The 20851-nt window shown below is 36.9% G+C and overlaps 3 protein-coding genes and 2 long non-coding RNA genes across 5 annotated transcripts; 1 reads left to right on the top strand and 4 right to left on the bottom strand.

Annotated features, from left to right (window-relative positions):
• Positions 1–92: 92 nt before the first annotated feature.
• Positions 93–5351, bottom strand: LOC131648928 (uncharacterized). Its single transcript, XM_058918659.1, has 8 exons — positions 4853–5351; positions 4325–4766; positions 3323–4239; positions 2031–2765; positions 1711–1928; positions 754–1606; positions 393–670; positions 93–278 (listed from the first exon to the last, which is right to left on the bottom strand). The coding sequence occupies exons 1-8, from the start codon at positions 5349–5351 to the stop codon at positions 93–95; spliced, it is 4128 nt and encodes a 1375-aa protein (XP_058774642.1).
• Positions 5352–7757: 2406 nt separating this feature from the next.
• LOC131646115 (uncharacterized) lies at positions 7758–8315 on the bottom strand. Its single transcript, XR_009297295.1, has 3 exons — positions 8162–8315; positions 8020–8079; positions 7758–7904 (listed from the first exon to the last, which is right to left on the bottom strand). It is a non-coding gene; the product is annotated as an uncharacterized LOC131646115 (long non-coding RNA).
• Positions 8316–8470: 155 nt separating this feature from the next.
• On the bottom strand, positions 8471–9715 carry LOC131648927 (uncharacterized). The gene is made up of 7 exons (XM_058918658.1): positions 9636–9715; positions 9431–9558; positions 9253–9343; positions 9020–9176; positions 8772–8929; positions 8552–8672; positions 8471–8482 (listed from the first exon to the last, which is right to left on the bottom strand). The coding sequence occupies exons 1-7, from the start codon at positions 9713–9715 to the stop codon at positions 8471–8473; spliced, it is 747 nt and encodes a 248-aa protein (XP_058774641.1).
• A 242-nt stretch (positions 9716–9957) lies between these two features.
• LOC131646114 (uncharacterized) lies at positions 9958–10602 on the bottom strand. Its single transcript, XR_009297294.1, has 3 exons — positions 10455–10602; positions 10157–10316; positions 9958–10073 (listed from the first exon to the last, which is right to left on the bottom strand). It is a non-coding gene; the product is annotated as an uncharacterized LOC131646114 (long non-coding RNA).
• A 6158-nt stretch (positions 10603–16760) lies between these two features.
• On the top strand, positions 16761–18158 carry LOC131648926 (uncharacterized). Its single transcript, XM_058918657.1, has 3 exons — positions 16761–16925; positions 17268–17816; positions 17934–18158. The coding sequence occupies exons 1-3, from the start codon at positions 16761–16763 to the stop codon at positions 18156–18158; spliced, it is 939 nt and encodes a 312-aa protein (XP_058774640.1).
• The last annotated feature ends 2693 nt before the right edge of the window (positions 18159–20851 follow it).

Here is a 20851-nt window from a genome sequence, read left to right as displayed (position 1 = left end):
ATATATATTACAGCAGTTACTTGCAATACTAATATGCTGTTATTAATATAGATTACCACTGTTACAGATTTATTCTGATCAATTCTAAAAACTTAGACATTGTTAAAAACTTCTTTATACACAACATTTGTAGTTTTCTCCCTGAATTTCTTTTCTTCATCATGTATCAGTATTTTGATTCCCTTTTTTGTTGTTACTCTTGACAATGCGACATAAATCTGGCCATGTGTGAATACATCTTTCGGTAAGTACAAACCAACGTTATCCAATGACTGTCCCTGTGATTTGTTGATTGTCATAGAATAGGAAACTATAATAGGGAACTGTCTCCTATTCAGTTTGAATGGTCATGGTGATTGGGATGGTGACATGTCCATTCGAGGTATGTAAACCAAATTTCCCAAACCTTTACCACCCATTATTGAAGCCTCCAGTACATGGGCTGCCATCTTTGTTATACACAGCCTTGTGTCGTTACATAAACCTTCAGCCTGATCTATATTTCTCATGAGCATTATAGGTGTCCCAACCTTTAGTTTTAAGTGATGGTTTGGCAATCCTGATGTTCGGAGGGAACTTAGAAATTCTGGTGTGAGGATATCAACTACTGCTGGGTCATGAATCTCAGACTTGTCAACTGAATTTGCGCTGTAGTAGTCACGAATCTCTCCTACATTGTTGACCGAACAGAATTAGTAAAAGCAAAAATTAGATTAATATAATCCATTAAATTATATATTTTTGTTGCTTAACCTGGCATCAAGTTAAGTATATGGTCATTGATCTGATCAACAATCTCCAGTGTAGAGGCAAGTATCGCTCGACTTTTAAGGTAATCAACACATTGGAAATTATTTATGAAATCAGGGTATGTGCTATTGACAATGGCCACGATTGGATCATCAAATTCTGTTATCAGAATATCAGGTGGTATGTTGATTTCGGCGGTGCCGTCATTAGGCTCAGATATTCGGCCCTCTCCTATTCTTAAAAGCCAATCTAAAAACTGTGCTATCTCATTTTTGTCAGTCTGTGTTGATCCTGTTCGTAGCCGCATGTTTCTTGTCAATGTTAATACCTCAACTGAATGCCATATGTAAGATGCATTTATGGCACAATGTACAATATCGGAACGACTGCCTCTGGGGACGACAGGTAAAATCTGTCTGAAATCGCCCCCGAAAACAACAACCTTTCCACCGAATACATCAGTTGAATTTTTGTCTGCGCTCATAACATCTTTCAAAGTTCTGTCAAGCGATTCTATTGCATACTTATGCGCCATTGGTGCCTCATCCCATATTATAAGCTTTGTCTGTCGTAACATGTCTGCGACATCACCGTTGAATTCAACCTTGCAAGTAGAATTGTCCATAGTTGGTACCGGTATCCTGAACTTTGAATGTGCAGTTCTACCTCCTGGAAGTAACAATGATGCTATACCGCTAGTTGCAACAGTTAAACATATATCGTGTTTTGATCTTAATGCAGCTGCGAGTGTTCTCCACATATATGTTTTTCCGGTACCACCATAACCATAAAGGAAGAAAACCGCAGGTTTTTGAGACTCCACAGCGTGGATGATTTTTTCATAAATACTTCTTTGCTCATCTTAGGAACATAATATTGATTGTAGAACGGTGTTAGAATAATTGATTCATAGAATTTCAAAGCGTAAAATAAAATGAATTTAATTGACGCAATAGTTACCTGTAAGACAGCAAACAGATTTTCAAATTCTGAGTTCATTGATGCTGTATCATAATTACGCTCATCATATATGAGCCTGTTTCCCAACTGTTCAAGAACATAAGCATCCGGATATGGAATAGGACTAAAATCCTTTAGTGTCCTTCTATTTGCCTGAAGCAGTTTCTCAATTTCTATTAAAGTCAAATTTTGTAACTCTTCTTGTGTGAGGTCCAATTCTGCATTGATATGAGAAATTGAGTTATAATACTGTTGGTAAGTCATCTGTAGGTTGTTATTAACAAATTGTTTTGTTTGCTATTTTATTATGTCTAACAAACCTGGATTAGCAGCCAATGCTCTTTGTGTATGTAAGACACCATCAGATAATAGGAGCCAAGTTTGTTCCCAAACATGTGCAGGGCGATTAACAGCACCAGACAAAAGCATGATAACAAACAGTTTTCGAAGAAAATGACCAGTCCCCCAATGACTTGCCTCCTTTATAGCAGCTATGTATTCTTTGTCGTCTTCAAGAAATCCCATTGCAAAGCATGCATCTCTGAATGTATCATACTGAATGTTATCCACGGTCCTGATTTCCTCATATGTTGTTGGTCCTTTTGCCACTGTCAACATCATGCGCAGGTAAAACAGTTCACCAGTTGTTGGCGGAACGCATATGAGACGACCAATGGTGAAGCCTTTTTTCCGCGGTTTCCATTCTCTCTGTTTTTTGTGATAAACAAACTTTGAGACAAATTGACCATAAGTTAATGTTTGTGCCTCTTCATATTTAGCATTTGCTACCAGCCATGCAGTAAACATTGATTCAGTCACACTTGCAGTTTCCAGCACATTTTCCATGCGTGCATAATCTGTATAGTATATAGGTTTTTCCCCAACCAAATGATAGAACATACGTTCCACAGCTGGTTTTCTGCCATGAATATTGTAAGAGTAAATGCGCCAGCATGCTTCACTGGGAGAGACATACCTGCAGTCGAGATATTGTTGGATCTCATCAACAGGTTGATTGCTATTTGTTGAAACTGCTGCTGTTATTCTGTCATAGCCTTTATTGATATATTTGAAAAGATATTTTATGGAAGTACTCTGATTACACCATTCCATGTTTATATGTGCCTGGTATTTCATAAGAAATCTGGTATTATATGGAACCACATGTCTGTTGTCCAAGGTGATACCATTTTTTTCAATAGTGAAGGTTTTTGATCTTCTCCTATACAGCGGATATCCCTCTGCATCAACAATAGTGTGTTCAATAAACTTTTTGGGATAGTATTTAGAACATCGTCCATTCTTCATACATTGTGAGGTCACGCGAGCAAGCCCACAGGGTCCATGCATCATATGAGCCCTAACCAATTTGTATAAATTGGGATGAACAGTCGGGTCGGGAATTTCAGCAGAAATGATCTTGTCTATGTCAGATGGTGTTGGGTATTTGCTCTTAGGGTGTAGGAATATCAAGATGTGAGCATGTGGCAATCCGCGCTTTTGGAATTCGATGGTGTACATATCTATTAAATTGAAAGTTAGTTCGATGTAATATTTTGGTACTACACAGACACATGATTGAAAAGTAGTATAATTAAATGAAACAACTTACATGCAATCACTTTTCCAACGACATGGTGTTTTGTAATATCATCCATGAGGGTATCAAACTTTATTTTGAAAACTTTTGAAATGATATCTGGCCTATCACGGGGTTGTAGACCTGTGCCTGACAATGCTCTTTTAATTTCAGGCCAATTTGGGTTGCAGGTAAAAGTAACAAATAAATCAGGGAATCCCAATTGACTTGAAATGGCCATACCGTCAAAATATAGTTGATCCATATATCTCTTGCTACCAACAAATGTTGATGGCAGAACAACTCGTTTTCCTCGCTTTTGGTGTTCATTTCTTGTATCGCCATCAGTTTGAGCGGCCAAATTATTATATTTGCCCACTCTTAATTTCGACTGATTATTTCTCAACCAATCCAGTCGTTCGGATTCCATCATAGCATAGCCGTCGACTAAGAATTGTTGAAATAGGCGTCTTGAGTAAAGTAGTGTTTTTGCCTCTTTGCGACGTTGTTGTAACCGGTAAGAAAACCAATCCTTAATGCTTTGACGGTTTCTCTTAGTGACCTCAGTTTCATGGCGATATCTGTGCATTATATTTTTCCTATAACCATCTTCCCCATAAGGAAATATAAGAGGATACTGATAAGCCAAATATGCTGGGTGAAACTCATCTATTCGTTGCAAACCACCATTGCGGCGCTGAATTAAGATGTCCCTTTTATCAGCAGAATCAATGTCTCCCACAATGAGTGCAGCTACTTCTGAGACCGTAGGTTTGTTGTAAACACGGCCATCTTCGGATCTATCAGAAATAAGCCTGAGTTTTAAATCTGTGAAAGAATTTGTCCTTAAAACATCCCTTGCCATTCTAAAAGCTTTGGCATGAACATTGTTCTCATCTAACATCATCTTGAGCTTTTTGACAACCGGTCGCTCGATGCCTTTATTGTCCCTGTTTATTTTTCGCAGCCATGAATAAATAGTTTAACAAAATATTTTTATAAAACAATTGTGTAATTATGTCTGAGCATGCTTACTTGAAACATTTTATTCTGTGTTCAACTTCATTGTCCGTGTCATAGATGTATAATTGAGCATATTGCGGAGGTTGCCCTCTTTCTGGCAGCAGTGTACCAATTCGATGACAGGTCTGACCCTGCAGTCTCAAAGTAGGGGGTCCTCCTCTTTTAGAGTATGTTGTGTCGAACTTCATTCCAGGGGAAGTGAATGAGAACATTGCGTTGTATGTTCGTATGTTAGCCTGGTAGTTTTTACTATCTGAATATGTTTTATTAAATAGAAGATGTTGCAACACCTGTGGAGGTTGTTCAAGGAACGGAAGAACAATTTTTCCTCCACGGCAACAACGATAAAAGCGAGGAGTTGCTGTAATTTTGTGTCTATTGACTTTTTCCTGGTACCACATACATGCTTGGCAGTGTGCGCATTCATAACTTTGGTCGCCAATATCGTAATATTCTGAAAGAAGAAACCACAATACTGAATATGTCTATTAACAGAAGAAGTGTACATCATTTGGTTATCAGTGTATGATATGGAAATACCTTGAAGATGGGCCTCCTGTAATTGTGCCGGGTCTGAATCTTCGTCAGAGTCGAAACTATTTGAAGAATCTAAATTATTGTCAGAGTTGGAGTCATTATTGTCCTCATAATGAGATTCAACAGACATATTATGATTTGAGGTAGATGGATGATCCATGGACTGACTTGACATATTATAATTTGAAGTAGATGCATGATCCATGTTCTGACTTTGACTAACAATGTTGTTTGTATTTTGAACCCTACTAACTTCAGTATTGAACAAATTTCTCAATCTTTTTCTGTTATCCAAGATTATTTTCCTTCTCTTTCTAGCCATAGCCGTTTCAATAGTGGTTTCATATGTTACAGAAGATGTAAAATTATGATTTAGATGGGAAGTGAGGTTGCTTGATCTGACACGGTTTCGATAATCCCTCTTTGCTTTAAGAATAAGCTTTCTCCTCTTTCTTGCAATGGATGTTTGAGGAGCAATGTTTTTAACTACATCTGTTTCCATCACAAACACAAAAGTAGGATGAATATTAATACTATAAATAAGATTGATTTGTATAGATTTATGCACACAATATGAGAGGTATAGCATTCTACTTCATGCTTTTGAATACTAAAAGTTTACAGTTTCTAATTGAAGGGGTATTGGTGGGTTCAAATGTCATGAATGTAGTATTGATTTTAATTTTTCTTTCATACTTGAATATATATGAAGTTGGAACTGAATATGAATAGAATGATGGTTATAGATTTAAATTACTACTTATCCCTCCCTTATAATTGTTGTGTGTGTTAAATGTATTTAATTTAATCTATACAGGTTATTTATAATATTTTATTTGATGGATGTGTTACTCTTTTAAAAAGACTTTAAGTCAAAACTAATATTATAAGTAAATAGAAACTGAACAGTTAACCCACTTTCTGCATGTACCAAGTACTTGTTTCCTATTGCACTGAATAGAAGTTTAGCATTGCAACTGCCTGCGGTTAGGGTTCCGACAATGGCATCTTCACACGGTGGTCCTTCTGTGCGTATTCCCTCTGATGATGAAAATGATTTCAGGTATGAGTAGATAATTTTATTTCACCTTTGCTTTGCCGTAGAAAATAGGGTATACCGGTATACAAAATATGGTAGTGTGGTAATAACACTTAACAACATTTAGTGATGGGTGTAGTATCAATATAGCGCAATGTTGTATTATGTGTGGTATTTGTCAAGAAATCAAATGTGACTGAATGACTATTGTTGGTTTTTATTGTTGGATTTCATATCCCGTCGTTGCTCGGCATATGACTATTGCTTAGTAAAGAATTCTTCATATGCGGTTTGTTTTTAATCCATATTTGATGTTGGAACAGCAATGATCAGGCAATGGAAATCATAGAAGATTTGGTAAAGGAAACAGGGTACGATCCTAAGGTGGAAAGAAAACGCAGGAATAAACAGCGCAATGTCACCGCTGATCGTGTTGTGACGAATGTTGATGTTGTCGCACAATAGCGCAAGGGTTAAGAGCAATCCCAATGCAGGACCTGTAAAGATAAAAGAGGAATCAACAGACATTGACACAAATGAAATCAAAGTTTCTGAAGTTGGTGAACCAAGTGGATCAAAAGAGGGTAAGAAACAAAAGGGTAAAGTGGTGAAAAAAGCAAAGGTTGGTACAGACATTACTGTAGACAGTTCTACAGGGGCTCAAAAATTTTTCTGGAACACCCATGTTACAAATGCTAAATCTACACAGCAGAATGTAATGGTAAGGAGATATTTGAATATGAGCAGCATGTTATTGAAAATGTAAATAGTATATATTGTTAATAGTTACCTTATTTCTTATATGCAGCATTTCCCTAAGGAAATCGCCAAAAGATGCCTCCGTCGCTTTCAAGATGAAATCAACCTGCTGGATGTGAGGACGAAGAACATTGTTACCTGTCAGGTTCACAAAGCTAACAGAAAAGGAATACCCCAGCCATATGAAAAGTACATGGCCCTGGGATGGTACGAATTCGCCAAATCTCTTAACCTTCGTAATGGGGATACAATAGCGTGGAGTATGTTGCGATTCTCTCCGTATATCTATGTGAAGGTTGAAAGACAATGAAGAAACTACTGCTATTTGCAAACCGTGTACTATACCCGAATTTTAATGGTTACATTATATGTTGGGAATGTTATTTTGGTACATTGTGTTATATATATTCTGCTACATGTTATTTTGTAAGCACTTTATCCAAAATGTGAACACAGTAATATTGTGACCACTGGAAGATCTAATCTATAATCGTTTTCGAGACAAATTTTTTAAGTTCTCCTATTATATTCTATTAATCCGCTCTGATATGCTGTTAGTTAAAATGAAATCTGTCCCATAATATTGTATCAACATTATAGTAAGATCAGACATAAAATTATTTATTGATAGTTAACATAGTCAAATGTTAAAAGTCCTGGTGTTTGTTTGTGAGACACAATCCATGTTTTAGTTTACAATGTAATGACAGAAAACTTAAATTCTGCTAATCCAAACAAACCGTTCTTTGCGACATCATTATTGTAACTAACATTAAAAATAATAAAAAAGGAGCACCCCGTTATAAGAGGTATAGTTAAAATGGAATGTTTGATATATGATCAAAAAGAATCAAAATAATTAATAATAGTATATATAATATGTAGTTCAATTTGAATCATTTGAATATAATAAGCCAAAGAAACCATTGATAATTCTTAAATCAAATTGAACATAACAGAAGCACATAGCCAGTATTCATGCACTAATTATTACAGAAAATGAAATCACACACATGATTAAAAGCAAAGGAAACTAACATTCAGTTTTTATAACAAACACCTAAGCAAAACACACACAAAATAAAAATATTCCTAATCAATCTTCTCCATTTTAATTATCTTCTTCAGCTTGTTTGATGACAGTTCCCCATCATGTAATCCGTCCAAATCAATAGATTCACTTGATGCAGCAGGAAGATGTCTCTTACCACCAGGTGTGACAGCATCAGGCTTGTGTTCAGATGTAATTTCCAGGTCCTGCAATGCCACGATGAAGACTATTAGTTAGGAATATTGATATAAATGTAAGTCGGTAAGTGTTAGTAATATTGATATAAATGTAAGTAGGTAAGTGTGTTGCAGTGAGACTTACTGTAACCAATTCACAGTCTTCATTGGCATCTGTTTTAGCTTCATCAACACTCTCTTTAATCTATATATTGTTAAACACAGTTTTCAATATAACATAATCACAGGAAAAGCAAAAAAATGCATACACAGTTTAAAATTTCTACCTCCAGAGTATCAGGTACGACAGTTTGGATTGGAATAGGTTCCTTGAGAATTTACCAAAGAAAAACAAAATCAGGCCAAAAATTGTTATAATATGAAGTCCTCTTTTATAAAACAAATGTCAGTTTATTAGAGCTGACCTCATCTGTTCCCCATTTTTCCTTAAGTTGTTGGATAATAGGATCATTTTTTATAATCATAACGACGGAACAGTTCTTCCAGCGTGGATGCCACTTAACCTTCATAGCCATTTCCAACTTCAACAACTGATCAAGTGCTAACGGAAAGTCCAATGGATCAGTAATTCCAGCCTATTTAAACAACTGGCCATATTAGTGTACACAGAGTATTGAAAAGTACATTCTAATTCGTCTGCACAATATAAATATAACCTGAATCATAGTGTTACGAAGTTGCGATGCAGATAAACCCAACAGCATTTCACATTCTCTGTTCCAGAAGACAAAATTGCAGCTTTGGCCCCCGTGAGTAACCTCAATTTCAATCTTATACCTGAACATCATAAGAAGTCGTTCCGTTAAAAAAGCCGACAACATAGAAACATCAAAAACATGACAGAAACAACATCTATTAGGTGAGAACAACTAAAACCTAAGGACTTCAGCCATGGTTTCATGACCAGCTTCACACTCAAAGGGGGGGCTGTCCCCGCGCGCTATAGATTGACACATATGGCAGGCACGATAGAACCATCCAAACGGAGATGCTACTAATAATTTTGTTGTAGCGACAGTAGCGCAAAATGTAACCTGGACAAATAGCCGCCAAAATCAGAAACATGTGACACACTAAACAATGAGGTTATAATTACGATAATATAGGAAAATAGAAAGACATACATCCGTAAGTTGAATAATCTCAGCAATAGGCAAAACAACAGCCTTTGAGAACAATTTTTGCACAGGAGTGAGTTGTTGATTTTCAGAACTTTGGGAGGAATATTGGGAATTCCCTCCAAGTTGGTCAGAGAGGGTTACCTTGCTCTCCTCAGGCATTCTGCAGAGCATGGATCATTATCAAATTCATACATGAAAAAAATAATTGCATAAAATGGATGACACTATCAACATACCTATCAATAAAGTCTTTCATGATCGGAAAATCAGCATCAACACATAAAAGGGTCACATTGTAGGTGTTTGTCACAGACAGAGGATACTTTCCTGCAAATTCAAATTACACCTTGTCAATATATTTATCACAGATTTTGTTGTTTTAGTATTAATTTAAAAAATAAGTCATGGAATAACCTTCTTCCTTCACTTTGGCATACTGAAGCAACACAACTGTAGGTAGTGATGCAGCAACCCTAACTTTGTTAAACTTGATGAACTGATCCGCGTATGATTCCCACAGAGTACAGTTCAACATGTTGTTGCTAAACCATGATCACAACACATTAAGATATATAACATGATTCATATATGAGGCAGTCTAATGTATAAAAAAACAAACCTGTGATCACGCAACATCATGCTAATTTGCTGCTTCTTTGCACCTGACTCAGTCTGTGCATAACCAATACTATCCACCATTCCAACGACATATGAAATAAATTTATTAATTTCACACGGCTATAATGCATCAAAACATGAGACAATAAAAAAACCAAAAACCATACTCACGAATCAGAACATGTTTGTCAAACCTCCCTGTTATGATGTCTGAAAAACTTGTAAATAAAATCGATTTCGGGGGTATCTCATGTTTGTCTTCATCAAGAACAGACGTTCCAGCAGTAAACTTTATCATATATCTGTGTCCTGATGCCCTGAAGGCCAGAACATAAGGCACCACCTTAAAATTAGATACAGTATAAGTATGGCCTAATAAGCATTTTTCGGTGAAAACCGACACATGCGGTGCTGGAACAACAGCATGAATATCATCTCCCTGCAGCAGAAACCAAAAAATGATTCAAACTATACAAACATAGGTAAATGATAAACATACTGAAACATAAACAGGGTAATCACCAATTTGTCAACAAAGATCATTTCAAAATGTTCCTTGCTGTTGGAGACAACTTTCCATCGGTGGTGAATCCTAACAACAATCTTCCAAAGCTCTTTTCCATCATTGATCTCTGCTATTCTCTCAACAGGCCTTGACATGATAATGCAAATTCACACTGCACTGAATGATTACCGCAGAAGTTAGCAAGCATGGAAAGAGAAGAATGAAATCACTGATAAATAGGCAAGCCATTTAAACACATAATTACTGCAATTGTGCAGTTTGGAACGTGGAGAGGCACAGAGTAATGGTCCTTACATAACTGCAGCAACATGAGAAGCTGTGAGGGTGAAACTTCCACAGCCATAACTGCCGCAGCCCACCATGCAGTTGAAGGATCAAAAATTCTGTAGTAACCACCAAAGCTGATGTGGATCATTGAGAGAAGAGTTGCTGATGTGGATAGCCTAAGAAAGTCTCAAATGGTAGACTTTTCTTATATGATAGATTTCTGAAAATAAATAAATTTTGATTTGGAGTTAAGGATTTTTTTTTATGGGTTAAATATGTTGGACGTTCTTATAAATATTTTATTTTTCGTTTTTAGTTTTTCTAATTTTTTTCTTCAAATAATAGTCCATGTAAAATTTTGTGTCCATATATTTGGTCCCTCCTGTTAAAAATGACGAACGGCTGCACACGTGGCTGGTCAAAGGTCAATTTTTTTTGGACACGTAGGATTTATTTTAATTTAAATAAATGAAATACAATAACCCTAGTTTCTAATAGCCTCATTTGTTTCCTTCTTTCCTTTGTCTTCTTCCTTTCCCTCGTCGCCTTCTTTTCCCTTGTTGCCTTTGTTTCAGAGTTATTCCTCTTTTTCTTTGTGCTCATGGCATCTTCCTCTAGGCGTAGCAAATCAGGTTCATCTCATTACACAACAGGGAGAAACCTCGTTCAAGAGAGAAAGTGTGCTAGTAATGTTCGTATGATATCTTACCATTGCAAGCATGGACCTAACAAAGGAAAGCCTTTCTGGAGATTCCCATTCTGACAAAGCGAAGAAACTTGCAATTTATTGGATCAAGACCTAGCAACAGAAATGGATATTCATGAATCCGTTGATGACGATGTGAGCACATTGAAGGAGATGCAAGCATTTTATATCTTGTAAGAGCTATATGAATCTTCATTGAAGAAGAACAGGAAATTGAATATGAAGATGAAGGTTGAGGCTTTTTGTGGAAAATTGAATTTAATATCCCTTGTAGTGTAGTGAAATGTAAATGTTGATCAATAGTTGTTGTTGAAATAACTGTGATGTTTATGTATTTTTGTTAAAGTTGTCTTTCATGTTCTCCAATTATTATGCAATTGGTACTCAAATGTTTGTTCACATTGTACTTTTGTAATGTTTTTAAGGACTTGTAAGTTTTAATGTTGGTATATAGACCTGTATTGGTGTTTTAATGTTGTTATAAAGACTTATAATGTTGTTTCAAGTACTTGTAATGTAGTATTAAAAGACTTGTAATGTATAATTAAAAGACCTACAATGTTGGTTTAGAAGACATGTAACGTATAGTTAAGGACCTCTAATTTTGTTATAGAAGAATTGTCTGTTTCAACTATGCATCAGTTATCCAAAAAAGATCACATACATGGATGTATTTGATATCAACATTAGATTGTTGTAATAAGGACCTGTCATTTGACATCAACATAATTTTGCAATCAAAATTCTTGTTTAAACCATAACATAAACAAAAGTTGAGACATTACATCCGTTGTTGATTAATAAAAGTTGACACATTACATCACTTGATAACAGTACATCAGAAGTTTACATATTACATTAACCAAAACATGCATGAAAACATAAACAGATGACATCCTAGTTCCACATTCACTGTGTGAGGCCCTTGCAAATATCTTCCCAATGTTTTAAAATCTTTTCACCACCAATGACATCAACTGTGGTCTCACCATCATCTTCATTAATTACCAATGGATTTTCAAGTTCTTTACCAGGGCCCTCTATGTTTCTTGACTTGGGGTCCTAAGTCTGTCACTCTGTCTCTTTGCTACTTGGGGAGCCAATTCATTCTTTTTCTTTGAATTGTTAGTTGGAATTAAGCTATTAACCTAAGACATCAAGTAATATAACAAGCTATACATGACATTAAAAAACTGACATAATGAATAAAATGAGTCTGATATGCTCACAATATCACTTTTACTTGGCACCGGTACACAAGTTGGTGGTTTGAAGGCATTGTTGACACATGCTTTTGGTCGTTTACCAAAGAATGTCCTTGGCTTTGATGAGCTTGCCTTAGACTTAGTACGTGTTGTTGATGGGATTGCCTTAGACTGATTAGGTGCAGTTAGTTTCACAGGTGATTTATCAATACTCAGCGGTTGAATGTCCAAGACAACTTTACAACTCAGAATTGCTTCCAAAGTATCAGCATCCCAATCACAATACTTGTCAACACCAACAAAACTTTATTCAACACCAGGTTGTTCAGCACCAGGTTGTTCAGCACCAGGTTGTTCAACACCTGGTTGTTCAGCAACATTTTTCTGACTAGTTTTGTTCTTCTTTTTCTGAGGTATTTATTGCTTTTTTGTGTGGTAGTCTTACTTGTGCTTGCATTGACATAGCTCTTAGGCCTCCCCTGATACAAAACATACTTCAGTTAGACCAATTCACTTTAATTTTATACAGTAATTTACATAGATAGATTAAGAAGAATACCCTTTTTTTGTGCCACTTTAGATGCAGCAGTCTGACTGGCTTCGGTAGGCACTTCATGTCTTACATTCTCAGGTGGAACAAGCACAATTTGCTTATTTTTATTTCAAGTGCTAGCATTATGACCAAGTTTAAGACAATTTTTGCACCTATGACTGGTATTTGTTCTTTGTCATTTACGTTGGTTTGCCTCATCAGGTTCCCTCCTACGAAGTTTCTTGGACCTGTTGACCAATCAAGGGTGTGATGACCTCATTATAACATCTCTCATAAATGCTCTTGTGGTAGAATTCATGAACATATTTTAAGGGTCATCTACCTTCCTATGGATTGTTGCCACACCATGCCTGCATGGTATCTCCACCAACTCCCAAAAATTACATGTGCAAGTTTTTTTGTCGAGGTCCACTACAAAACTATTAGTAAAAAGAACACGTGTGACTTGGAAAGTTAACCGACCCGCATATGTTGTAGTCCAACTAGCACTTTTTTCAATTTCCCTATCCAATCTCCTAAGTGGTTTGGCCATTACAAGTCCCTTATACTTATTTACCTTTTCCCTGAGGGTTGCAAACCTACCCATCAAGTAATTCCTTATCCATTCAATCATAGTCAATATTGGTTTGTCCCTTTGTAACAAAATGGTTGCATTGAAAGATTCAATTAAATTGTTCATGAGGACATCATATTTAGAATAAAAAGGGAAGGCATGCTTACACCATTTTGACTTGGGAATAGCCTCTAACTATTCATATGCTTCCAAGTTGGCAGCCTTGATTTCAAGCATTTTAGCTCATGTGCTTCAAAATAAGTGGCTTTTGCATAAGCCATCATCAAATCTCTAAATAATGTTCCTCCTCCGAAATTCTTCTTGAAGTGTGCATAAATGACGTACACAAAATCTCTGTTCCAACCCTGGATACTCCTCTTCAAAAACATTGACCACACCCCTATGATACAAAAACATTAAACATGTCGAGTTAGCAGGAATTATAAAACCTTTTGTAATCTCAGGAATGTTAAAATGTTGCAAAGTTACCTTTTACTGATCAAATATAAAACACCAGCTCCCTTGTCCAATATCTTTAATAAGCAACTTCATAAACCAACTCCAGGTATCCTTGGATTCAGTCTCCATAACTCCAAAAGCAATAGGTAGGTATTGATCATTAGGGTCCCGTCCAACTGCAATTAGTAATATACCACCATACTTTTTTTTTCAAATGACACCCATCTAAACCAATAAACGGTGTGCAAGCTTTTGTCAGAGCATTTTTGGTTCCATCAAAGCACATATAGTATCTTTCAAATCTAGGTTGTAGACCAGGAGCAGGGGTGATAATGTTTAACTTAAAGGTGTTTCCAGCTGAGGCCCTTCTCAACTCAGCCCCATATGACCATAATAAGTTGTATTGCTTGCTAGAATCCCCTTCTATTATTTTTCTTGCCAACTGTAACGCCCTGATTTCGATATTTATTTTATTACGTATTTATTGGTGTATTTGGTGCTCAAATTGATATTTTAATTATTATTATATTAATTTGTTAAATTAACTATAATATAATAATAGGGTGATTTAATTAAATTAGACTTAGTGTGTAATTAGTAGTTGGGGGTGTGTACTAAGCCCATTAGCAATTTAATAACTAGTATGTTTTAATGAAAATAATGAGGAACTAAGAGGAAAAGGAGAGATTAGTGAACATCAGTGAAGAACGTGAAATTCAGAGAAGAGGCTAGGGCAAGAGGTAGAAGAACTCCACCATTGTTGAGGAAAATCAAGCTTCAATCCAGGGTAAGGGGGGAGAATGGGTTCTTTAAATGGTGACCTAAGCATGAGAGGGTAGTGAGAGTTCCTTCCCCTCTTTAGGTTTCATAATTGATAAGTTTGATTACTTCCTTGATGTGTGAATTGACTTGATTTGTATGTTGTTCTTCATGACTAATAATACTGTATGATTTCTGGACGAAATTCTAGTTTGAATTGATGAATTATGATGTGGATATTGAAGGTTGGTTGAGTTGTTGTTATGTTCATAAGTGGGACTGAATCCGAATGTATAACTGTCCATATTGACGAGTAGAAATTGAGTTGTTATCATGTAAAATTGGTGTAGAATAATAGGTTAATGAATCTAGATGAAAGGTATGAGTTAATAGGTGAAAATATGTTGTTTTAGACCTGAAATCGCAGATTGGAAGTGATGGAAACGAGTGACGAACGAACTGGTGCGAATACAGATCTGGAAAACTGATTTTCTGTCAGTTTGCATATGATACACGTATGGGTTGGGGCTATACGCGTATGAGGGGCACGCCCAGGGGCTATACGCGTATGGTACGCAACCCTGTCCCAACACAGTGCAACCTTTCTGGTGGAACGCGTATGGTACACGTATGGAAGGGAGGCCATACGCGTATGGGAATGTGATACGCGTATGGGAGGAATTTTAGTGCAAATCTGGTTCTGGTGGTACGCGTATGGGCAAGGGGCATACGCGTATGGGCTAGCTGTACGCGTATGGTCAGGCTAGTGTGCATAATTTCCCATTTTTGTGATTTTCTTCTTATTCTTGAGTATAATGATTACCCTTCTGAGTTCTCTTGATTAGTAAGACTTAAGTAAGTATAGGAAGACTATGAAAGTTATACATTTGGACATGGAATGTCGTAATAAGATTTATGTTGATTGTTGTGAATGTTGACTATAAGAAAATGAAATCACAGTTGCGTGGTGTTGAATAAGTTGATAGCCTAAATGGCAATGAGTTGAAGGCTGATGCCTTGTGTTGTTGAATTGTGTTGATTGGATGGCCATATTGCATACATATGTCGTTGAGGGCTTATGCCCTGTTGTTAGCCTGGATTGGCATTGTTGAAGGCTTTTGCCTTGTTATTGCCTCTAAATTAATGGCAACTGTTGAGGGCTTATGCTCTGTTGGTACCACATGCATGTAGTGTCGATAGTCGCATTGCATTTCCCCTAATTGATTGTTAATGTCATATATCCTTGTTGTTGTGTGGTTGATGGTGTGAGAATCTGTTTGTGATTGTTGTTTGTATGTGGTGTAAATACTACTCCTTAGCATGTGATATTTCACCGTATGTTTATTGAATGTAATTCTCACCCCTTTTCTGTTGTTGCTTCTGTGCTTCCTCGGAAGTACAGATAACCAGATACCAAAGTAGTGCTTGGATTTCGAGTGTTACCTGATCGAGTCTTAGGAGTCGCTCTGATACGTAACACGGGAGTTTTGGGATGTGTTATGTTTTTGTTTTCCTTTCAGTTATTTGTTAATTGTTACGCATCTTGATTTTGACGTTATTGTTGGACCACCTGTTTAGTGGAGATGATTTATTTGTTGAGGCCGAAGTGCCATGAGGACTAATAAGCCGTTTTAATTTCCGCTGCGGTATTGGATTTTACTTTAATGAAAATTTATTAGATAAAGCGATGCTTTTGTGGATTTTTTTAGAAGATGTGACATCCTACTTGTATTACTCTAATTATTTACGTATTTATAAAATATATATATAGTAGATGGGAAATTTGGGTGTTACAATTGGTATCAGAGCCTGGTTGGTCCGTCCGACCAAGTAGTTGAGTCGATAACAATCGGGTATTGTTAATTTCGGGTATCTGTTGCAATACTTAGTTAAAATGGCTGGATGAAGCGATGATGCTATTGCTGCTGCTTTGGAGGCTATGGCTCAAGCTCTGGAACAACAACCGAATGTTGGTGAGAATGCTGGATCTCGCAGTTTGGCTACCTTCTAGAGGGAGAACCCGTCGGTCTTTAAAGGAAAGCATGACCCCGATGGAGCATTGGAGTGGTTGAAGGAGATCGAGAGGATCTTCCGCATAATGGATTGTACTCAGGCACATAAAGTTTGCTATGGGACACATATGCTAGCAGTCGAAGCTGACGACTGGTGGCTAGTAACTCTTCAAAGATTAGAAGCTGCAGGTGAAGAAATCACTTGGGTTGTGTTCCGAAGAGAGTTTCTGAGGAAGTATTATCCTGAGAGTGTTCGGGGTAAGAAAGAAATTGAGTTCCTCGAACTGAAATAGGGGAACATGTCAGTGACTGACTATGTTGCGAAGTTCACTGAATTGGACAAATTTTATCCATACTTTGATGGGGAGGGTGCATAATTTTCAAAGTGCATCAAGTTTGAGAATGGATTGCGCTCTAAAATCAAGAAGGCTATAGGGTATCAGCAGATCCACATTTTTCCTAACTTGGTAGACAGCTGCAGAATTTTCGAGGAAGATAATGATGCTCACTATAAGATTGTGAGTGACAGAAGGGGCAAGTAGAATCAGCAACGTGGCAAGCCTTATAACACTCCAACTGGCAAGCGCAAACAGAGGGCTGCTCCGGGCCAGAGAACAAGTGGGGGAGATGCTCCTGCTCCGATTGTGTGTTTTAAGTGTGGAAAGGTTGGTCACAAGAGTACTTACTGCACTGACGAAGTTAAGAAGTGTTTCCGTTGTGGTAAAACTGGTCATATGATGTCTGAATGTAGACATAAAGGAGTGGTTTGTTTTAATTGCGGCGAAGAAGGACACATTGGAAGTCAATGTCAGAAGCCGAAGAAGGCACAAGCTGGTGGTAAGGTGTTCGCGTTGGCTAGTACTCAGACAGGCACTGAGGACAGACTCATTAGAGGTACTTGTTTCATCAATAGTATGTCTTTAATTACTATTATCGATACTAGTGCTACACATTGGTTTATTGTTGCTGAATGCGTTGAAAGATTGGGTCTTGTGTTATATTCTATGAATGGCGAGATGGTAGTTGAGGTTCCAACTAAAGGATCTGTGACTACATCTCTTGTTTGTTTAAAGTGTCTGTTGTCGATCTTCGACAGGGACTTTGTTATTGATTTAGTGTATTTGCCGTTAGCCGGGCTAGACGTAATTTTGGGAATGAACTGGTTAGAATATAACTATGCTCACATCAATTGTTATAACAAGACTGTGAGATTTTCAACTGCCGAAGAGTAAGAAGCTGGTTTAGTGTCGTCTAAGCAGATACGACAGTTGTTGGAAGAAGAAGCAGAGATGTTCTCGTTGATGGCAACATTGTCAATCGAGAATCTGAATATCATCAATGAGCTACCTGTGGTGCGAGAATTTCCTGAAGTTTTTCCTGACGAAATCCCTGACGTGCCGCCAGAAAGAGGAATTGAGTTTATGATTGATCTTGTACCTGGTACCAGACCTGTTTCTATGGCACTGTATAGGATGTCTGTGTAACGCCCGGAAAATAAGTATATGCTTGATTTGGACGTTTGTGACGTTTATTGGAATTTTACCGTTTTTGGAGTCGTTTCAATCGGTATTAGTTCGGGATGGCGGACTAATATTTAATTGAAGGTTTTCATATTTTTGGTACTAGAAATATCATTAAGGTAATATTCCGCGTTTTGGGGCGTTTGAACGATATTTGAGCGTAGGGGCATTTTGGTCATTTCCGCGGGATAGATATTTTCTTTATAAGAAAGAAATATTGTGAGAAGGGAAAGGGATGGAAAGAAAAAGAAGAGAAAGAAAGAGAAGAGAGGAAGAAGAAGAGCAAAGGGGAAAAACAAGAGAAAGTGGAGGATTCTCAACCGAATCGATTGCCGATTGTCACAATAGCAAGGTAAGGGGGTGAATATAATTTATCTTGGATGTATGATTCTTATAGTCTTGTTCTTGTTCTTGTTCTTGTTCTTCTTGTTCCAATTTCCACAATTTTCTTGTGTGGTCTTTGTTTGATCTAAGTTTGTTTGAGAATGATTGTATGATGATTAAATGATATCCTTGTTGTGTTATGGTGATTGATCATGTTTGTTTTCCTTTTCTATGGCTTGATTGAGTTTGAATAAAATGTTAGGTTTTGAGATAGATTGATGAATCAACCATGAAAAGTTTGATGTTAAGTTGTTTCTATGGTTTGTATGTGTTGTATTGGTGTTATAATGATGTTTTGGAGTGGTTTTGGTGGGTATAAGAGGGTTAAAACTGTTCTGGTTCATTCTGGTTTTTTTCTGGGTTTACGCAGGTCCGCTGAGCGGAGGTGGGTCCGCTGAGCGGAGGTTCTTTTGCAGAAAATTCTCTGCGAAGGTCCGCTGAGCGGAGCTGAAGCGGACAACAGCATTTTCTGTTTTTCCAAAACTTTGAAACTTCGTAACTCCTGAACCGTAACTCCGATTTTGTCGCCGTTCGAAGCGTTGGAAAGCTAACACAATGAACTATATTATTATCTAATTAAATGATTCATAGTATGTAGTATCCCATTATTTTTATTAGGATCAAGTGATGAGTTGTGTAGTATGTTCAATTATCCAAACTTTGGAACCTTGTAACTTTGATCCGTAGCTCCGTTTCGTACGCCGTTCGAAGTGTTAGGAAGCTAGTTGGATGTTCTATATGATAGTATAGGCTTGGTTAGCTTGTTATTAATTGGTTATGAGGGTTGTTGATGAAAACACATAATTGTTTATATGCGCGATATGATTGGTAAATAATCATAGTGCTTGGTGGTAATTGTTAATGATGTAGGATGTAGTAGTGGTTGGTTGATTTTCATAAATGGTTTTGTGAACTAGTGCATGATAAATCATGATGATGTGTTGTGTGAATGTTATCGTATTGGTACGAGGTATGTGATTAGTTGTCGATAACATGAGATCATGTTCATATGTGTTATGTATTAATGAATGTTCATTCTTGATATGTGACAATGTTTGGTTGTTTGTTATTAACATGATGTGTGGCCTTATGGCAAGTCATTGTTGTTATGAGAATGATGTATTATCATTGTTGAATTGTTGTTATTACAACTTGTTGATGATGTATTGATGGAATTGTGGGCTAATGGCCAATATTAATTTGAGGTGATGCAATTATGCGATCATTTATGCCGATGTGGCCAGTATGTTTTAACGGTGAATGTGTGCTGTGTGCTTATTAATGCCTGTGTGGTAATTATGGTGTGATGTAATTGATAACGATGTTATTAATTGGTGATGTATCCTTTTGGATAGAATATAAACGATGTAACGTGAGTGTATGATCGTGTTATATTGTTGATGATGTTGTTGTCGTGTAAAAGAGTCATATATTTGCACAGCATAACATTTCAATACGTTAATGGCGGAATGCTGTTAACAGATGGCCTGCGGGCATGGTTACCAGTAGGAGCTTAATGCTCGGTAACGGTATATTAGCCTGAGTGGCAAGAGGTCATCAGTGGGAGCTGCGTGCTCGATGACGACAGCCTGCGGGCTTCCTGAGTGGAATAAAGTCCCAGCATAATGCTCGGCAGGTGTATTTGTCATAATGACAAGGAGGAGTTTTACTCCGGATTTGGTACCACATGCATATGCATAGTCGAGTCTCATTCATCATCGTCAGTCTTTATAATTTATGTTACCATTCATGTGTCGCATTACTTATATATTGATTGTGGTTGACTTAGTGGATTACTTTGTTGTATGATTATTGATGATACTTGTTGGCATTACTATAATTGTCATGCTTTCATTATGAATTATATTCTCACCCTTATGCTGATTTGATGCTTGAGTGGCATCCTGCAGATTAGCCGCTTTGGGAGTCTTTTGGAAGAGGTAGTTCTCCAGTTGGTCTTGTCGGTCGCTCTGATACGTAACACCGGGGAGTCGGGAGTCTGTTGTTATTTATTTGTATATGACTCTTTGAACATGTATATGTGATGATGTGCTGATGTGTATAGTAAACGCTTTATTTTGGAAAACTCCTCTTTGAGAGTGAGAGCTATACGTATATATATATATATATATATATATATATATATATATATATATATATATATATATATATATATATATGTTCATACCTTCCGTGTGTTATGTATCATTTTATTGGCAGGTGTGTATGCTTTTGGCATCGCTGATGTCCGTTTGTTTTCTAGGTGTTTGTTT

Source organism: Vicia villosa, linkage group LG2 (genome assembly GCF_029867415.1).
Source record: "Vicia villosa cultivar HV-30 ecotype Madison, WI linkage group LG2, Vvil1.0, whole genome shotgun sequence".
NCBI lineage: Eukaryota > Viridiplantae > Streptophyta > Magnoliopsida > Fabales > Fabaceae > Vicia > Vicia villosa.
Note: the sequence above shows the minus strand (reverse complement) of the source record. Positions and strands in the feature narration are given on the sequence as shown.